The 19,234-nt window shown below is 50.0% G+C and overlaps 8 protein-coding genes across 8 annotated transcripts; 3 read left to right on the top strand and 5 right to left on the bottom strand.

Moving 5' to 3' along the window:
• Window positions 1-1,945: 1,945 nt before the first annotated feature.
• KD926_010729 (uncharacterized protein) lies at window positions 1,946-3,260 on the top strand (the record flags this gene model as incomplete). Its single annotated transcript, XM_053103122.1, has 2 exons — window positions 1,946-1,964; window positions 2,020-3,260. 2 exons carry the CDS (start codon window positions 1,946-1,948, stop codon window positions 3,258-3,260), a joined length of 1,260 nt encoding a protein of 419 aa, XP_052953497.1.
• A 1,888-nt stretch (window positions 3,261-5,148) lies between these two features.
• phoC (putative cyclin dependent kinase inhibitor Pho81) lies at window positions 5,149-8,835 on the top strand (the record flags this gene model as incomplete). The annotated part of the gene is made up of 7 exons (XM_053103123.1): window positions 5,149-5,256; window positions 5,315-5,437; window positions 5,505-5,555; window positions 5,613-5,753; window positions 6,030-8,280; window positions 8,352-8,521; window positions 8,620-8,835. 7 exons carry the CDS (start codon window positions 5,149-5,151, stop codon window positions 8,833-8,835), a joined length of 3,060 nt encoding a protein of 1,019 aa, XP_052953498.1.
• Window positions 8,836-9,326: 491 nt separating this feature from the next.
• On the bottom strand, window positions 9,327-10,193 carry KD926_010731 (uncharacterized protein; the record flags this gene model as incomplete). Its single annotated transcript, XM_053103124.1, has 2 exons — window positions 9,327-9,478; window positions 9,578-10,193. 2 exons carry the CDS (start codon window positions 10,191-10,193, stop codon window positions 9,327-9,329), a joined length of 768 nt encoding a protein of 255 aa, XP_052953499.1.
• A 361-nt stretch (window positions 10,194-10,554) lies between these two features.
• Window positions 10,555-11,504, top strand: KD926_010732 (mitochondrial 54S ribosomal protein uL3m; the record flags this gene model as incomplete). Its single annotated transcript, XM_053103125.1, has 2 exons — window positions 10,555-11,347; window positions 11,416-11,504. The coding sequence occupies 2 exons, from the start codon at window positions 10,555-10,557 to the stop codon at window positions 11,502-11,504; spliced, it is 882 nt and encodes a 293-aa protein (XP_052953500.1).
• Window positions 11,505-12,075: 571 nt separating this feature from the next.
• Window positions 12,076-12,615, bottom strand: KD926_010733 (cytochrome c oxidase assembly factor 1 family protein; the record flags this gene model as incomplete). The annotated part of the gene is made up of 1 exon (XM_053103126.1): window positions 12,076-12,615. The coding sequence occupies one exon, from the start codon at window positions 12,613-12,615 to the stop codon at window positions 12,076-12,078; it is 540 nt and encodes a 179-aa protein (XP_052953501.1).
• A 1,271-nt stretch (window positions 12,616-13,886) lies between these two features.
• On the bottom strand, window positions 13,887-16,233 carry KD926_010734 (putative JmjC domain protein; the record flags this gene model as incomplete). The annotated part of the gene is made up of 3 exons (XM_053103127.1): window positions 13,887-14,757; window positions 14,815-15,862; window positions 15,966-16,233. The coding sequence occupies 3 exons, from the start codon at window positions 16,231-16,233 to the stop codon at window positions 13,887-13,889; spliced, it is 2,187 nt and encodes a 728-aa protein (XP_052953502.1).
• Window positions 16,234-17,338: 1,105 nt separating this feature from the next.
• Window positions 17,339-18,103, bottom strand: KD926_010735 (putative flavoprotein; the record flags this gene model as incomplete). The annotated part of the gene is made up of 1 exon (XM_053103128.1): window positions 17,339-18,103. One exon carries the CDS (start codon window positions 18,101-18,103, stop codon window positions 17,339-17,341), a length of 765 nt encoding a protein of 254 aa, XP_052953503.1.
• Window positions 18,104-18,527: 424 nt separating this feature from the next.
• Window positions 18,528-19,114, bottom strand: KD926_010736 (DASH complex subunit DAD2; the record flags this gene model as incomplete). The annotated part of the gene is made up of 3 exons (XM_053103129.1): window positions 18,528-18,655; window positions 18,767-18,826; window positions 18,883-19,114. The coding sequence occupies 3 exons, from the start codon at window positions 19,112-19,114 to the stop codon at window positions 18,528-18,530; spliced, it is 420 nt and encodes a 139-aa protein (XP_052953504.1).
• Between the last annotated feature and the right edge of the window lie 120 nt (window positions 19,115-19,234).

Genomic DNA, 19,234 nt, shown 5'->3' on the forward strand with positions numbered 1-19,234 from the left:
ACCTGGGACATGCGGCAGTAAATATACATGTATCCATTTGCATTTTGCATTTCCATTTCAATTCTTGCTGTAATGATTGTTTTCTGTCACCATATATGTGGTAACCCGACACCACATTACGATTTACCTCTTGTTTTTATCTTACATACTGGCAGTCCTTTGAAGGGAGCCGAGCCAGATCCGCAATCTTCTTTTTTGGATCTCGGTGGAGTACATGCACATAACATGATGGGTTTGGGGCTTCTTTTTTTATTATTTGATACTTATTAGAATCTTTGATTTCTTGAAGGTGAATGCGTTTGCATGGCCTGGTAGCTTTTCCATCAATCTACCCAAGCTTTATACGGCCCTTGCCGTCTCACGGGCTCGCCTCTAGAACGCGTTTGGGTGGATTTCTTTTTCTCCTACCCATCCACCTGTCTGCTCTCCAGTAGTTTCTATTTTTCTCTGCTGCCTGGTCATTTTCTTTTCCCTAACACCCTGACAGTGCTGTCAGGTAATTATATGCGTGTTTTTCTACATTGAAATTTTTTTTTTTGCAACCGAGGCCAAATTTGGTCCGTTATGCCCGTGATCGTCCCTTGGAGGCACCCTTTGTTAGGTAGGCGAGGCGGGTCGATGAGTATTCTGCACATCAAGTCAACTACCCATGCTCGAAGGCTGAAATAATAGTGAATCCATAATTCAGATCACCCAGGGGCTATACATATCTATGACATGAGATCCCTTATCCTACTCGTAGGCTCGCGGTTATTGACAGCAACGCTACTATTATTAACAACGATTGGTGGCAAAAACAACACGCCGGGGTTTACTGGTACCGAATTCTGTTTTCCCACGGATTCTTCGTCCGCTAGTTAGGGCTAGGTGACTGCTGCTTATTTCTCCGCTTCACAGGCACCTACTGTACGGAGAAGGCTAATCGTTCGAGAATTTACTGGTCAATGGTTGGATGGCCATATACTACCTAGATAAAATATGTATTGTAGGTACAGTACCTTTGTACGGAGTATCTACGGGGTACCGACGGGGTACCTGTCTATGATGGTAGCGGTATCAGAATAACAGTACCCGAGTCTCAAAAACAAGCCCGTACCACCTGGGCAGGACCTTGACCAAGGAACCGCCGTACCCGTACCTGAGGGTGACGGACGGGTAAGGTACACCTTACTCGGTAGTAAGTAGTGGTAAGTTTTTCCGCTTTCACTCCCAAAAACCCCCAAAAACTCCCAAACCCCCCACCCCTTTCCTGCTTGCAGGACCGAGATCTGAGAATCCGAGAGAAGATACGGAGTACCATTCAATAATACCCTGCCCGCTTTCGGTGTACTGCGTAATTTGGGTAGGATTCGGCTGCCGCTCTCTTTCCATCTCCACTCTCGCTCTCTCTTTCTCGCTCCTCTTCTTCTCTGGACCCATTTCCCCCTTCAACCCTTACCATCTTAGATTGCCTTTGGAATCTGTAAATCGTACATTCGGTTGTCTCATGGCATCCTCTTTGGTTTGCGTAAGTTGCTTTTCTTGATCGCTCCGCCCGGATGAATGGTTTTCCTTGACCTCTTCATCCATTTGTTGTTCTCACTCCCCCCTGACTCTTATCCACAGGCCGACCCTCGTCAAACCGGTTTCCTTTCACGCGCTTAATCCCGCCACTGGAATGTTTCGGCGACACTCTCCTTTGCGCGCAATCTTTACAACAATTGACTCTCGTTCCCTCGGATCATCTAACACCTGAGGAACGCTCGATCCCTCGTTCAGTCCACTTTAATCAACATTCCGGCTCCAGCCGCACCGTTCGATATTAAGAGAACGTAGCGGACCCGTTTCGACTTAATTTACACCACCCTTGCGGCGCCTTTTACCTGCAACGTAGTGGAAGCGCTTGAATATCATTTTACAAGGCTTTCTTAGTTGTCGGGACAAGTGAGCATCTGGTCAATCGTTCATGATGCCACAATCATCAGGTACAGCCAACCCATGCATGATTCCCCTTTTCCCCGGAGGCTAAATGTTTTCTAGCTGCAGTCCCGGCGCCCACAACCAACAACAATGATGCTGCCACGCCCACACAAGCCGAGACAACGTCTGCACCGCCGGCTGAAACTTCTACGACGTCCGAGGCCGAGCCAACAACCTCTTCAAATCCCCCAACATCGTCAACGTCTTCAACAACGTCAACGTCGTCAAGCTCATCTACATCCTCAAGCTCGTCGAGCTCTACTACCACCCAATCTAAGCCAACAACCTCTAGTGACACCCCTACTACATCCTCCACGTCGGAGAAGACTACCAGCACAACTGAGGCTCCCACCACTTCCCATGTTGTCACCTCGGTAGTCACGGAGTCACCTACCGATGGGACCACCGGACCACACACTCTAACTATCACATCCACCGCAACCTCTCTCCCAACTCTTTCCACCGGAGATTCAGCAGGCAGCGCGTCAGCCACGGGCGGATCGTCGGCTGCAGCATCGGCTACCACGACTGCAAGTGCAGCCGGAGGCTCCGGGCTTTCGCCTAGTGGCACAATTGCCGTTGCCGTCGTCGTACCTGTTGTTTCCGTTGCCCTGATTATCATCGCCGCCTTGTACTTCTGGAGGAAATGGAAGGGAAATAAGGCGGCCGAAGAGGAACGACGGAAGGAGGTAGAGGAATACGGCTTCAACCCGAACAACGACCCGACGCTTCCACCGGTAATGGGTGGCAGTGCCTACGAACCCAAGGACGATAATACTTCCGGATATAGAGGCTGGGGAACGACTTCTGCGGGTCGCAAGGCGTCGACAAATCTATCCAGTAGTGCTGGAGTCGGGTTGGCTATGTCGGAAGCTGGAAGCGCGCCTGGTTACCACCATGCCGCCACCCCGAGTGACGGGACTATTCAGTATTCTGAAGGGCAGGCCGCTGGAGAGACCGAGCCAATTGGGGTTTTAGGCGCAGCTCCGGTGGCGGCGGCCAACAACCGAAACACAGACATCCATCGCGGTCCTTCGAACGCCTCGTCAGCGTATTCTGCAGCAAACCGGTCGGAGGCCTCGGAGGAGAGCCACATGTCTGCAGCTCACCACAATGGCGCGTTCTATGATGATAATCCCTATTATAATGACATGCAACCACAGTATGGGGCCTATAGCGATGGTCCTTATAGCGGCAACCAACCTGTGATCCGAGACGTCCAGGCACGGCGCAATACACGCATTGAGAACCCGGCTGTTTTCCCTCGGCAAGGAAACGCTGGTATCGCTCAGAACTTTTAAGAACAGCCCGAAGATTCATTCTGATCTATATTGATTGGAGCTGTCGTCCAGGAAGGAACCAAGCCCACCTTGCTTGTAGCACATACATGCGAAACTTGAGCTACCTCTTCCCCTAGGTCGGTTGTCATTGATCCCTGAAGACAACCGACCCTGAATGGTTTTGATCGGCTTGAACCAGCGGGCACTAACCGTGACCTTCTTTTACTTGTTTACACTCTCGTTCTCCAATCATACGCACCTTCTCTTTTCCTTTTATCCTTTTTATTTGTTGACTTGAGGTTCCCGCTGTGTCTGATTTACCGAGACCTGGTCTATTTCCTTGAAATTGTATATTTTATTGCGCGTTGTTGTTCAGTACTTTGATATATCCCCCACTTTTCTATCTTCTCTCGATTCTTTCGTTTCCGATGGTTTGCTTGTATAGTGATGCTCTTCTGACCTGCCAATGGCATGCATAAAGTGTTCTTTTTTCCCCCTTTCCGTCTTTTCTTCTCTTAACATCGGTCCTTTCTTTCTCTTTCACCTTTTTTCCTTTTTTCTGACATAATTGTTCTAAGTTTGGTCTATGGTTCTTCTACATTGGATTGTTTGTTTGGGACTGGATAACTTGTGGTACCAAGGGTATATTGCTCGCATTTTCAACTGTTGATATTCGAGGTCGCTGCTTGGCGGCGATCCGGCTCGCATCTGTATGTCTAGAGATCAGACAATTACATAGCTACCTGACCTGGGTCCTAAGTACTTGTAGTAGCGCATCTCCACCGGAGTCGCAGATAATCTCCGCGGAACGTGCTGGGCGGTCAAGTGATGCATGACTAAGCGGGCTGGCTGGCCCGGGGAAAAACGTGGGCGGATGGAAGGCGGTGATTGGCGGCAGACCACCAGATCAAGCTCCCCACTTGGCACCGACCCTGGTCAAGTTCAACTGGGACTACGAACTACTACCTCCTCCATACACCACTGACTCCCTCGCCGTTTGCCTTAGTCCAACGAACTAGACCACCTGCCATAAGTCTTCCTCGCTGACATGGATTTGAATGCCCCGACACGAGTCCCAACCCCTTGCGTGTCTGCCGAGTAGTCGTTTCTACTTGCTTCGGAAGTCGCCTTCGAGTTACCCCCATCGATTTCTTTTCTATCTCGCCTCTCTCGCCCCCCTCCTTCGTCCGGGCTGACCCAAAAAAGTGCCCCGCACTCTGTCTGGAGTCTTCAATTCGTCCAAATATCATTTACAGCTGTCTGTCTCCCTTGACCATTCATTCACTTCAGTACCTGCTTCTTCCTCCTGAACGAGGGGCCTTCCTGCCACAGATGTTCTTCTTGCTTGCCTCTAACCTCTAAATCCCCGGAAAAGGTCCGAGGCTTTTGGATTAAAGGTGTACCACGAAAGCACTACCAATCTATTAACTACGGTCAACAAACTACCTTTGGCTATTCCACCCCTTCAGTGGCTGTTAACTTGCCCCACATCGGGTTGCTTCGCTCTCTATATAAGTGTTGAAGCACCCCCTGTCCCGTCCTGTTGAGCTCAAGGAGGGGCAGGTGCCGTGCTCTTTTACGTCTTGCTTCTCTGCCCCTTGCCTGCAAATTCGCCGGCCGCGGTGTCTCCAGGGCTTCCGAAACATCCTCTCTTCCTGCCCAGATCCCAGACGATCTGGTGGTGGTCCTTTCTTTTTTCTCTTTTCTCTCTTCTCTTTTCTCTTCTCTCTCTCCCCGTCTCCCTCTCTCATTCCCCTCAGCGCAGGTGTATCGGGTGTGTTTAGGCGTCCAATCCAGTCATTATGTAGGTGCGCCTCTAAGCTCTGCGGCCTCACCCCCGACGCCGGAGAAGCTGCCTTGAGTGACCATTGGCGGATAATTGGTCTGCTTTCGGTTCTCCTGACGTCTCATGCTGAATAATTGCGGATACAGGAAGTTTGGCAAGCAAATTCAGCGCAGGCAGCTCGATCTTCCCGAATATGCCGCCAGTTTTGTGAACTACAAAGCTCTAAAGAAGGTCCGTCAACTTGGTTTCTACGAAATCCTGTCCTTCTTAGCTAATGCTACGGCGGCAGCTTATCAAACAACTCAGCGCAACTCCGAGGATACCAGCCCAAAACAGTGCAGATGGTTCTAAAGATGTGCCCGAAGCACAGGCGGCCCTTCGCGCCAACAAAGAAGTTTTCTTCTTTAGGCTGGTATGCAATAAATCCGCGCTCCTTGAGAGGGGGGAAACGCCGTTGACCTGACAAATGAGATAAACAGGAGCGCGAGATAGAGAAAGTCAACGCCTTCTATTTGCAAAAAGAAGCAGAGGTCTGCTATTTCCATATACACCATTCGACTCAGTAGAAAGCTGATGAAGGAATACAGTTCTCTTTGCGATTGAAAACACTTATCGACAAGAAACGGGTCATTCAGTCAAGGGCAGCAACCCATTCCAAAGCACCGGCGAATTATGTTACTCTCTTTGAAGGGTTCCAGCAATTCGATGGAGACCTCAATAAGTTACAAGTGGGTTCTCATATCTAATCATATATTTTCATATACTAATGGGTCCTGTTTTCTACCCAAAGCAATTCGTTGAGATTAACGAGACTGCCATGTCAAAAATTCTAAAAAAGGTTTGTTGAATGGTAGTACGGATTTTCTGTCTAGGTAGCTGACAAGATGATTAGTGGGACAAAACTTCAAAGGTCCGAATTCCTCCACCGAACTCTCCGAGAGACAAACATTTACGATTGATCGTGCCAGTTTTACTTACATACTCTTATCTTTATATTTCAATAGTCACGCATGAAGGAACTGTATCTACACCGAGCCGTGGAGGTACAACCGTGCTTCAACCGCGACGTTCTACGTGATTTGGCTGACCGGGCCACGACCGCGCGTTTGGAACTTGAAGCATGGGCGGAGGGCGAAAACATCCAGTTCGATACGACTCGGCCCATTGACCGAGCCGGAGCTGTCCAGCCGTTCGGGTCCGATGAAGAGGACCTCGATCTCCAGATCCTGCAGTCTGCCACCACGGGCAATCTACAGACATTGCGCGAATGGACTGCGAAATTACAGACTTCTCCCGATGCCCAAGATCGCGCAACCCGAACGTTCCTGGCTGCCATCAACGAATTTTCGGACGAGGTGCTTGCGGTGCTCCTTGATAGCGGCCTAGTCAACATTTACGCAGAAGACGACATCAACGAGCGCAATTGCCTACACGAGGCGGCTATCTCAGGTCGAGAATTCGTTTTCAAGGCGGGTCTGGCGGCCGACATCGACGTCTCTAGATCTGATGTGTACGGCAGAATACCTTTACATTACGCCTGTATGCATGGCCGCGTCGAAATGGCTCATGAGCTGCTTGCGGCGGGTCCTCATACTGTCGACATTATGGACCATGACAATTTTACCCCTCTGATCCACAGCATCGTGAAAAATCATCTCTCATGTGCTGAAAAGTTATTGCACAACAATGCGCGCATAGATCCAGCCTCCGAATCCGACCACATTCCGTTGAATTTGGCTTGCCAGCACGGGTCGCTTCCAATAGTGAAAATGCTTCTTGAGAGAAACGCCCAATTACTGCCAGATGCGGAGGGCCTCTATCCTCAACACATGGTCGCACGTGCCTCGCAGTCACCGCAGCTACTATTAATGCTCAAGCAACATGGTGCGGACCTCAACCAGCGCGACAAGTTGTATCAATGGACGCCGCTCTTTCACGCCGCCAGTGAGGGCTGTGTTGGTTGCCTGCGTACCCTCCTAGAGCTTGGTGTCGATGCCGACGCGGTGGACGAAAAGGGTCTTGCGGCCATGTACTATGCAGCATGGGAAGGTCATCTGGAGTGCATGCTTCTTCTTTGGTCCCGTCGTACCGATAGTCAGTCAACGCGCAACCCATTTGGCGTTCTAGATGGCTTGCAGTCTCACGATCTAGGCTTCACCGGAGTCTCGCACATGAATGACTCGGTGGCTCTTGACAACGCCGAAACAGCAGATGGGATCCCCGATCTGTCTCTGCCACCACCCATCATACCTTTAAGACGCTACGGCCACAACTTCCTGGACAAGAAGGTTTTCATTCAAATTTTTTTCGATCCCGGTAGCTCGGGCTCGATCTCTTTTGATCAAGCTGGTCGCCACCCCGCCGCCCGATTAACTATTTCATCGAAACTGTCTGATTTGATACCGCGCACCATCATGCTGCCAATCCAGGAAGACTCGCGGCTGATATCATTCCAAGTGGATAACTTGGAGACCTTCTCCGTTGATTTCGAGATATTCCCTACTTTTGGTTCGAAGGTGATTGCCAAAACTGTTGCCCTCCCAGCAGTCTTCAGAGACGAGCATTCTAGCATGGGATCTTGCTGTTTGCCACTCTTTGATCCGCGATTACGGTCAATCGGGCAATTACGGTTCGGATTTCAGGTTATCAAACCCTATCATGGCGATCCGTTGGAGATCACACATTTCGCCACATACTGGAAAGCGACAAGTGCTATTGACTCGGAACACAATGGCCTAGTAACCGGGTCTAGCCTTTCGGGAGACCACATTCAACTTTTTGTACAGCTCACCAGGGATAGAGTCCCCGTCCTTCATCCTCGATTTACGATTAATCACCACGGCGTTGGTATCCCCATCTGCCATCTTACTTACGCTCAGTTCCAGGGCGTAGGCGCCGAGGTAGGTGCCAAACGGCCGGAAGTATTACAATTCTTACAGGATCGTGCCGTTGATGATCTGGCGCAAACTCACCGCCTACTGGCTGCCTCATTTCTTTCTCTGCAGGAGGTGCTTCAACATTTGCCCCTGAGCATCAATGTCAATCTGTCTATCCTTTACCCCTCGGTGGCCGAAGGAGAGGCACTTAACATGACATCATTGACAGATGTCAATACTTTCGCCGATGCCATTCTTACCGAAGTCTTCGATCATGCCCGTATTGCTCGCGAGCAGAATCCCGACTTTATGCGCTCGGTGGTGTTTACCTCCTACAATTCGAATATTTGCATTGCTTTGAATTGGAAGCAACCAAATTGTAAGCTATCCTTCGTGGGAGTCAGGGAACTGGAAGCGGAACGGGCTTTTGCTAACGCAGGCACTCAAAAGATCCCGTCCTTCTTTGCAACGATCTGGGGCAAATTCGGGATTTGGCTCGTGACGTTGGATCATTGCCAGGCATTGATAGCAGTGGGCGTGTGTCAATGTCTATTAAAGAATCGGCAAGAATTGCACAGGGCAACAATTTCATGGGATTGATATGCCGGTCTAGTCTCCTGGTGCGTACCCTCCTCACTCCTTCCGGCCGTAGTTTTTGTGGTGAAGGGGAAAATATTTGGGAATTTTATACTAATGTGTGATTCTCGTGGTATTGTAGAATGTTGTACCGGCTCTGGTAGAGACGATCAAGGAGCTTGGCCTTGTGCTTGTGGCAGACACCTCCGACGAAGTTGAACCCCCAGCGCCCCAAGAGGGTTTGACAAACACAAACACCATGGATGTAGCTGACTGGGCCTATCGAATGCCTGATGGCGTCAATGGGATTATGAAGGCCAGTGGCATTCTCAGGTTTAATGATATGATTGATATATGATGCACATGTCTTCTGATTATTTCGTCATATTGTTGATCTTTGATATTATATAGCGTACCCGGGATGATGTCAATCGGATAACAAGAGTGGTCTTCGACAACGTCGTATTCGCCAAACGAACAGCCGGCTCTTTCATCAGTCATTGGTTTGGTTTTTCTTTTCCACCGACGGGTTCGGCATATTCTTCTTGTCCACCTCTGCTTCGACGATTCATTCATTCGAACAATGGCTGGCGGCAGAGGCAGATAATATAAGAGAGGAGATAGGCACATGGCTATGTGCCCTGTGAATTAGATCTAACATTAATATACATCAAGTTACAAGTACCATCTATATAGTTTACACATCGCTATGCCACCAAAGGCGAAGGGCCGGACGGGTAAGAAAAGACAAGGCAGAAGCGGAGGTAGTCGCTCGCAAACAGACACTCGTGTTGATGAGGTCGTGTCACTCAGGACGATTGATGGGGTGGGGGGCAAGCGGGAAGAGGTTTACATGCCCCTGGGCTTCCCTTTGACAATGTCCCAGCCCCACTGTCTCAAGACTTTCACAACTTTGGGGGTGATGCCCGCTGTCAAGGGCACGCGGATGAAGATCAAACTTTTGTGAATGGCATAGGCGAGGGCCAGTTGTGTCCATAGGCCTACAGATAAAAGCGCAGGGTGATCAGTCAAAAGTGTTCCTTTGCACGAAACCAATGAAGGGGGGGTGGAAGAGAGAAGGGGGATCCATCATGACATACTGGCATCTGCCTTGCTCGGGGGTTCTTCAGCCGAAGGCTCCTTGGGCTGGGCATCAGAGGCCTCGCTCTTTGGGGTTTCCGATTGCGACTCAGCTGTCGGGGTCTCGGGTGCACTAGGCCAGACGGTATCAATCGCACCCTTCACTGATTCAAGAATCACATGCTCATAGTGGCCGATGCGATCCACACCGAGCAGACGAACAGCGGCGAAGCAAATGGGGAAATCCATCGCCGACAAAAGCAGATACACCCAAAGAGCAGACCAGCCGTATTCACGCGAAAGCGTCTTCAGTCGCTGCGAGAGCGACCCCGTTTCTCCAGATTGCGACGAGTAGCGTTTTGACGACGAATTGAAGAATCGCCGGAACGATGCCGACTGTGGACGGCGAGCGAAGTTCTGCCTCGCGGATTTTCCCAACTGTGTTTGACTCCGGAAGCTTCGGCCAAGGTGGGGGGTAGCGTTCGCCGTGAGGGAGAATCCCCGGCGGAAGATTGACGACGAAGGGTGACCGGGCCTGGAAAATTTGGCCTTGGTTATAGGCGAGACCGGCGCATGTTGGACCAATTCGGAGAACTGGGATAGCCAGCGCGAGGCAAACGTTTGTCGGGGAAGCATTGCTTATGGGTTGAACGACTGCGTGTGTCAGACACAAAGATGGTGGTGGCAGACGGTTTTATTCTCCGGTGCAAGAATTGACAGTGCAACGAGAATACAGACAGGTGGGAGAAAGAGAATCAGTAATGTGCCGATCGCAGCGACAAAAGACAGAAGAATGGTTAGAACTAATTTGCATGGGAAAGAAAAACGGCGAGGCGATGATTGTTGCGGGCTCGGATTGTCGGAATGCCATACCGCCTTCCCTCCCGGGGAGGAAAAGCTTCCCGTAGTAAAAATCTCGGACTAAAAGAAGGGACAGACCGTCGACATCAATTACGTCCCTGCTCCCCCCCCCCCAGCAGACGAGTCCCTTCCCACCATGCCTCCTCGCCTTCCAGGGAAGCTCACCCAGCTTCCTGTTCTCAACAGGGCCCCGGTGCTGGTAATTCCCACCAACCCTCTCGCGCGAGCCTTTGGCATTCGATCGTTGAACCCTCCCAAGCCCTCTCCATTCAATGTCGGCCCTAATTTGCCTATACTGAAATCGACCCCGGCAGCGGCCTTGCAACGGAAAGCCAATACTTTGCCCCTCAGAACCGGAGCTATCGCGATCAAGAAGGGAATGACTGCCGTCTATGACTCGGAGACTGGAAAACGCATTCCCTGCACCGTCCTGCAGCTGGACCGAGTCGAGGTGACTTCGTGCAAGACGTGGAAAACGCACGGGTACTTCGCCGTTCAGCTCGGTTCCGGCTGGAAGCATTCTAGCAACATCACGAAGTCGCTCCTTGGACATTTCTCCGCCAACGGTGTCTCGCCCAAGAGGCATGTGTGCGAATTCCGGGTCAAGGACGCAGCTGGTCTCCTGCCAGTTGGCCAAATGATCCACGCCGACTGGTTCGAGCCGGGCCAATATGTCGATGCCCGATCCAACTCTAAAGGAAAGGGCTTTGCTGGTGTGATGAAGCGACATGGCTTTGGCGGTCAGGATCGCAGTCACGGTGTCAGTTTAACGCATCGATCAATGGGTTCTGCAGGCCCTAGTCAGGGTGGTGGTTCCAGAGTGTACCCGGGAAAGAAGATGGCGGGTAATATGGGAAATGAGCAAAACACGGTACAGAACTTGAAGATCCTCAAGGTTGACAAGGATAATGGCATTGTTGTCGTCAACGGTCAGTATATTACCTCCCGCCATTTCTTTTGTTTCAGACCCTCCGAGACTAATTGTTTATGTGACTAGGCTCTGTCAGTGGGCCTAAAGGATGCATTGTCAAGATACAAGATGCTATCAAGAAGCCCTGGCCTGAAAGCGCCCCCCAACCTGAGTAGGCGACTGAACTGCTTGGGCTTGTGCTTCTTACTTTCTACACGAAAATGTACTATAACTTGATTATTTCATTCAGAGCGGCGGTATATACTACATAAATGATATCCTCTTTTAACCATTCGGTTCTTTCCTTTCCCCCGGTTCTCTGCCGCTTCGAAGCTTCCATCAAGGGCAGCTTCCACGGCGGTCGCGATTGCAGCCAGGCACCGATTGGCTAAAAAGATGAGGCCCGTTTGCCTCTTCGCCAAGAAGGCTCAAATAAAGAAAGCCAATATGAAGAAAGCCCGATAAGATGGGGAGGACCCAAGAACAATCATACCCGAAGATCACATGCTCAGAAACGCCCCATTATATGCAAGGGAAAAAACGGTTTTCTAGATGTACAAGCTGGGTATCTCAAAGTAGCACGCGATAGAGAGGCCGTGGTTGTGTAGACCTTGACGACTCATTCAATCGCTTTGTTGAAACGGGTCGGTACCATCAAGTAACTGCACAACCGTTCCATCCTCCGTCTCTAAGCTCCATTCATCGGTACGGAACTAAGCCATTGAAACGGCGTTAGCACGAGCATTTTCAAAGCACGATGCAGGGGGTGGGGAGGAGCGCTTCAGCATAGAAGTGCAGGGTGGAATCTGAGAAGTCACGCACATAGCTCATTCGATCCGGCCTCAAGCTTCGGAATCGCATACGGCCTTGAGATTTAGTCCCCTTGACCCAAAACGAGATATCAATGCGGCCGTGCAGCTGGTTCATTTCGCCGCTGATCCATGGGATCTTCTGGGCGAAGTAAATTTCATCTCCTAGGATCTCTCGGGCACGGGGCGAGGTGCGAAGCGCATAAAGGGTGCTGTTAACCACGCTCGAGGATGACTTCTGATAGTTGAAAATGCCGAGCATCGCGGCACCTACAACGACCGCAAAGACCGGAAGCGTCCGCAACCAGCGTCGCTCTGAATTCACGGAAGGGAGTTCTCGATCTGCCCGCCGTTCCATGAGGGGACCCGAGTTGGAGCCTGGGGCTGGAATCAGAGTGCGACGAGCGTAAGTCTGGCTGCCATATCGAGGCAGTCGTGGGACTGCAATCCGCCTCGGGACGCCTCTTGTCGCGTACATGTCGGGGATCTACCTGAAAGAGACGGGGATTTTTAGGCGTGAGGGACAGCGAGGAAAGCTGTGGCGAGGAGGGGGTTGAGAAAAGCTCCGGGGGAGGGTGGTGATTGAAGATGCGAAGGATCTCGGCGGACGATGGGCTATGCGGCGGGAAACTGTCAAACAAGACAAACTTCCTCCGCCGCCGCCCACGTATCTGCTGTCTCGACTCGCACCCGTTGAGTTGGCTACATACCTACTCCGTGCTCATGGCAACTACAAGGCTTCGTAAGGTATTTCGATACCCTGATGATTCCGGGGGCGAAGGGCATGGTCGTGACGACCTGGATGAGGAAGGTTTGTCAGGCGATCGGCCTCGGTCTTCATGAACTACATACCTTAGCATCTAGCCATCTGACCTCTTTTTTCTGCAGAGCAGGAGCTGGTGATAAGTAGATTGAAAGCACAGAATGACCGCCAAAATACCGGATACAGTGTAAATGCTTGCCTCTCTAAACATGCCAGCGCGTCACTAAGTGGTTGATCGGATTGATGTGCAGGTCATATTCAGTGCGATCCCAATAATTCCGGCTATCATGCTCGTTCCGCTCGCACTCTCGGGGACATTGAGGCTACCTGAACGGCTTTTCTCGTTCTTGGGCCTGTTCTCCTTGGTCTTTACGTCGTGCATCATGATATCTTCGCCGCCGCAGCGTTCAGATCACAAGGGCTCGTCATCAGATCCCCGAACATTAGCAGCTATCTTGCGGTTTTCTGTCCCCATGAACGCTGCTATATGTGGACTGTTAGCATTGGCATGCATGATGGGCTCTGACCCAAGACCCACCCTAAGTGTTCAACTACTGATATACTTTGTCCCTGGAGGTGCGTTTATTCCCCTATCCTTGTTTCATTCGGAATCCTCGAAACGATTTATGATATGATGAGCCAACGGAGTCGAAATCGTCTAGTCATGTTTGCAAGTGTTATGGTTGTACGACATACCATGGCTACTGTTGAATTAAGACATCTCGAAAATCTGCGATACGAATACAAAGGTGCCTAAGTGGAGAGTTAAACACAGTGGCAGACAGTTTAAGCTTCCTTCTGCTCTGTGAAGGCCCACAGTGTAGATAAGGGTACATGTGTTATGATTTTCATGATCTCTTGCCCTTGACCAAGCAACACGAATTAAGTCGTATAGCTGCTTCAATTGCCACATCCTCGCATCTACAGAGCTACCCAAACTTGTCTGCAGGCCGTTTAGTATCATGTTGCCAGGCTGGGGGATTCATTCATTGATTGATTCCAATGATCGATTCCAAAGTCAGAGAAGACCCATCAAAGTTTTCCAGCGCAGGGTCGATCGGTATTTCTTCATAGTCTGTGGAGCGACGGGCTGGCTCGTGTCCCTCTAAGTGGACTACGGCGACAGGCCGAGCCGCCACCTGAGGGTACTCTTCTAATTGAATGCTACTGTTCACCACTTGGTCGCGAGTTTCTTCTGCCTCTTGTTGGTGCCTCATCAGTCGGCCGATTTCATCATCGCCTGCTTTTTTCAACCACCGAATATTCGACTGTCTGAAGTCAATCAAGCTCTCCACGCTACGCGGATCAGCGAATGCCGTTGTATCATGGCCAAGTAGGGTGCTCATTGGTTCGGATGGGCTCATCGTAGGGTTTCGACGACACGCAGCACAGCTGCACCTCTTTTCACACTTGGGACACACCCATGCATCCGTCTCCATGGTATCTTGAGGTTGTATATTAAAAGCCCTGAACAGACTGCCGTAGCAATAATGAACGTGGCAGATTGAGCATGAAGCCAACTTCCACATGGGTTCTGTGCACTTGCAGATATGACACCGACCACGTTCCTCGTTAGTATTGCCTTTCCTTCGCTTCCAGGCGGGGGTTGATGTCTCTGAGTCACTGGATTCATCCTCTATCTTTTCGTAGATTGGTTTAGATATGTCCACCCACGGACGCCTCTTCAGTTGCTCCTGGCATATCTGTGCCGGGGATTTCTTGACCATCTGAGCTCTCGCCTCTGAAAATGCTGGAAGTAAGCTGGTTTTGCCTGCGCTGAATAGACGAATTTGTTGCCTCCACATTTCATGCCTCCCCGTCAGTTCCTCCCAGGTGAATTGTTCAACCCATTTCAGCCTAGACCGGCACCTACAGCTCCTGCCCATGATGTAGCACTCCATGCAAATATCATACGTATCGTTCTCATCACCGACACACCACGGGCAGGTGAGAAACCTATTGAATAAATTGCTCCGACAATAAGAGCATGTGATACTGCCGTCAAAGGGAATCAGCTCAATTTCCTTCTCGTCTGGCATATCATTCTGAAAGCTTTCCGATAGCAGTATTCCGGTATACAAGGAAAAGAGTTTTGCGAAGTCTGCTTGCAGCTTTTTCGTGGCTTGTGTGTGGGTCGCAGGACCTTTGGCAAGTAGACTAGAATAATGGCCGAGTGAATAATACACAATGGCCTTGTTTTTGTATTGTTCGTCTCGGCAAACCATTCTTGCATGCGGTAGCGCTTCGTCAAGGGCCAATTTCAGGGTATCCGCAGTCGTACGATTCCACGCTACCTTCATGGTTCTTGTCCCACGGTTCCAGACCTGATGCGCCGCCATAGGGGGGACAAGGATGAAATCGCCAGGTCTCTGTTCGACAATGTAGGTCTTGAAGGGCGCCCCTTTCCAAGCATTTATTTGGGCAAAATGGTCTTCAACATCAATATCGTGCCCCAACTTAGACAACCAGTATTCTGAGACGACGTGACGGTCCTTGCTCTCAGTCATAAACCAAATCGAGGAACCAGGTTTGGTGACCTTCCCGTATTCCATCAAGCCGTCGGACGCTTCGACCATGATATTTTGCCCGAGACTAGCACACATTTCCTGATGGGCTGGGGTATATGTCCCCTCGTGACCTATGTAGCACATCAAATTCTCCGCGCGCATACTCGACGGAAGGCAGCTCATCAGATCTCCGACTCCTGTCGCCTGTTCTTGGTTTGAAGATGATTCGGCGACATCCGGCTGGTTTAGGTAGAATAAAAATGGTGGTAGGACTGATTTTAGGTAGTCATGCCATTGCTGTGGACAATCAATGTCCTTGAGATATATGCGCTGTCGATTGGGTTCTTTGTAGTTGAAAGAGTTCCACTGGTTCGTAAGAAGGGGCATGTTCTTGAGATAATGGCCAATCGTGAGTGGAAGATTGGTCTTGGTCGTCAAATTCCGGGCAGTCTCCGCTGTCATTGATGAAATATCGTATTAGAGTAAGATTGTAAAACAAACAGACGTGTGTATCTGTATCTTTACTACAGACAATAGAATGCCCGGACAGCCACTCACATTTCGTTGCATATTCCCCTCTCAGCCACTTTTCGGAGAATAGGGAGTTGTCCAGCCGTTCGTTGAACCCTCCCACAACTAGGGGCATACCACCCAAGACAACATGGAGCTGCACTAGTTTTTCGAAGCTCTCCAGGCCTTTTGCATCAATGGCATTGCAGTGAAACTTAGGCGCCCACTGAAAGTTCGGTGTTGATTCAACTAGAGCCGGCACGTCTAAGTCGGGGGGGAGAGGCTCGAAAGCTGCCCGGGGGCGTTGATTCGGCATAGTGACAGGTGATTTGAGAAAGTCCGGCGCGTGGTATTGGGAGGTGGGCACAAAGACATGTTTCACCCTAAATCATAGAGAGAGAACTCCAAATTTTACACAGCAGACCAAGACTGTTTCCAAGGTAAAGAGGCAGACAGGTGTGTATCTGCGCGATTGGACAGGTGCGCGGCGTAGGTTTGGAAATGATCAAAGGCGGAGGTCACCCCTTGGTGAGAATAAGAATAGTAGGTAGATCAGAAGGGCGGCAAAGCGAAGGGAATATTAAGCAGGAGGGTTTAGGTGAGGAAAGTGGTGCCAATGGCCTCAAAGAGGTGGTCCATTCACTCGGGACGTGTGGGTAGGTAATGATGGTGACCACCAAGCTCGGTTCATTTGGCGGGCTTGTGCCTTTTTAGCTATCAACTACCCTGTTTAGCTATACTTACTTCATACTTCACATGACTTTCAACCTCTCTGCTAGAATCCTTTCAAGTAGAATTTCACACCACTTCATTTTTATCTTGCTCTGCCCTCTGTATCAATTACATGTCAGGGTCCCTTTAGTATAAAAGCTGTGGTATACAATTGTCTCCAAGCTAACAACATAAGAATTCAAACAAACATAGTAATTTTTTCTAGCGTTGTCCTGTCACTCCTCAGGCTCATATGAAAAAGGTCATTAAGCAACAAGCCTTCATTCCTCGCTTCCATTTGCGGGGAGCTTGGCTCGCTATGTTTAGATATGCAGCAATGCCGATGTTTTTACCAACTAATCCCCGCAAATAGAAAAGCAGTTTGCAGACCAGTGACACTACCGATGCGGCTCATGCTAGCTTTTCAACAGAGTAGTTACTAGAGAAGCCACGCTGCGGCGGAAAGCAATTTAATAAGCGCACTGGAAATTGATTAAAGGCAGAATTAGTCGGTCTCTCCCGGTTGCCGTCTCAGGGTCTCCGGTGCGTAATCCTTGGGTTACAGATCTGTACCCTGAGCTAGTGCCCTATTCTACCTCCAGGCTGTTTGGGCCTCGAAATTCCATATGTGGGCTATTGAGGACGCCAAAGCTGGGCGCAGATCTTCTCACCAGCAACGACCCAAGAGCAGATGGTTTGACTTGACAATCTCAACTGTTATGCTTCAGGGTTGAGTCTCCTATACCAAAATGAAATTCGACGGCCCCGACTATCTCTGTCCAGTTCATCATAGCACCAATTCCATTATCCCCACAGGCAAGTGTCTTTTCGGTAGGATATAGGATCGAAACCCAGCCCTCCTGGGTTGAATCGTCTTGGCCCCATTCGTCTCGTAGGATAGTAAGCTGCTTTTTAGTAATTGGGTGATTCCACATTGCAGTGTTCATCGCAGGCGCTACTAGCACGATGGGCTTTGTTTTCTTGGAACTCGAATCCACAGCTCCAGTTGTGTCCCAGGCCCTGAGTACAGAGAGAAGAAGGTTGTCCGAGAAGCCCATTGTCATCTTCGCCATCGTATTGGCAGAGAGAGGAGCAACAAGTAGCAAATGCGCCCACTTTCTTAGCTCGATATGTAGGATTGGCATACCGCGAGTCCATGGGTTCTTCCACTCGTCGTGATCCTGATAGACAGCATCCACGCCTGGAATCTGTCGTAAGGTCTCCAAGGAAGGTTGCTCCGTACTCTGACCCATTAAGAACTTCTCCGCCGATTTCGTTAAAATAATGCGAATTGAAACATTTCGATGCCGTCCAAGTCTTTCAGCGATGCAAGGCAGTTTTATCGTTGCAACCGATCCACTGGCTGCTAGAAGGATATGGATTTTGCCGTCTTGCGAACACTGTTGTGCGGAGAAAGGTATGGCTACATGACCCGTCGGTGCAAGATCCTTGCTGGAGGTTGTGTCGTTAGCCATCAAGAAATGTGCTGAATGGGAGTCAATGCAGTGGTGGAACTACCTAACTGACTGGGTTCTCGGAATACTAAGATTGTGTAATTTAAACTGCCACTTGCGTCCCTCTCGGTCTCCCCACGTATGACGCCACCGCCGCTTGCCTGTGCCCCGCCTTCTAGTTTCCTTTTTATTATTTTGGTCTTTCCGAGGTACCGTATACGTAACAGATGATGATATACTGCCTTCAATCCGGTGCGCCTTCACCGGTTAGTGAGCTATGCAGCCAACATAAATGGGTTTCACCCACGCAGGGTAGTTATATACATTAACGTCGTTATATTGATTCCTGAGCTCCGAGCCTTTTATTTAATTTTCATCCAAATCGTAAGCACAGATATACTGCTCAATAAATATGGCAACAGTTTCCCGCCCGCAACCATGTCTCTTAATCTCGTGCGTCCTCTGGCTGATCTGCGGGGATCCGGACTAGAATCGAAGGCATCGCTGACACACCACTTTGATTATCAGTGTTTGATCGGGGCACTGCCCCCTCGTGGACGGTCGAGGCTTTTGCTACAATTTCACAAACACAGAACATTAGCACTTTTCTGCCAGTGATAACCAGTAACAGATGGGGTTGAGAAAATATATGACAGGCTTTTCATAAAGACTCGCGTCACTTACTGGATGCCATATTGATTGCCTGTAGCACGCTATGCCAATTGGCAAGGACACATGCAATAGCTATTTTGTGACGTAAGAAAGAGTAAAGAGGAAAAGCATCCAGCAGTGCAACAAACCTTCCGTGCCGTCCTTCAGTGTCCCCAGTTTATCCTCCAAGGCTTGCATCTGCATCGCCAGCGCATTGCTCATGTCGCGAAGCTGCCTCAGACTATCTAGTTCGGACTTTTTTGATGCAATACGGGAAGCCAAAGCTGACGATTGCTGGGCATTATGACTACTTTGCTGGCGAAGACTCGGTGCAGCAGACGAACCCGAGAATATCGAGTTAGCGCGTGCTGAATAGGCCATGATGGCAAGCTCGACTTAATTCGACGGGTTACTCCAAAGCCGTTTCATCCGCAGCCAACCCGATAGAAGATATTGCTTCGAAAACTTCTGACACTTCAGCATAATGATTTGAGAGATGCA

Source organism: Aspergillus affinis (assembly GCF_023601865.1).
Source record: "Aspergillus affinis strain CMG 70 chromosome Unknown NODE_85_length_165111_cov_88_837549, whole genome shotgun sequence".
In the NCBI taxonomy this organism is placed as follows: domain Eukaryota; kingdom Fungi; phylum Ascomycota; class Eurotiomycetes; order Eurotiales; family Aspergillaceae; genus Aspergillus; species Aspergillus affinis.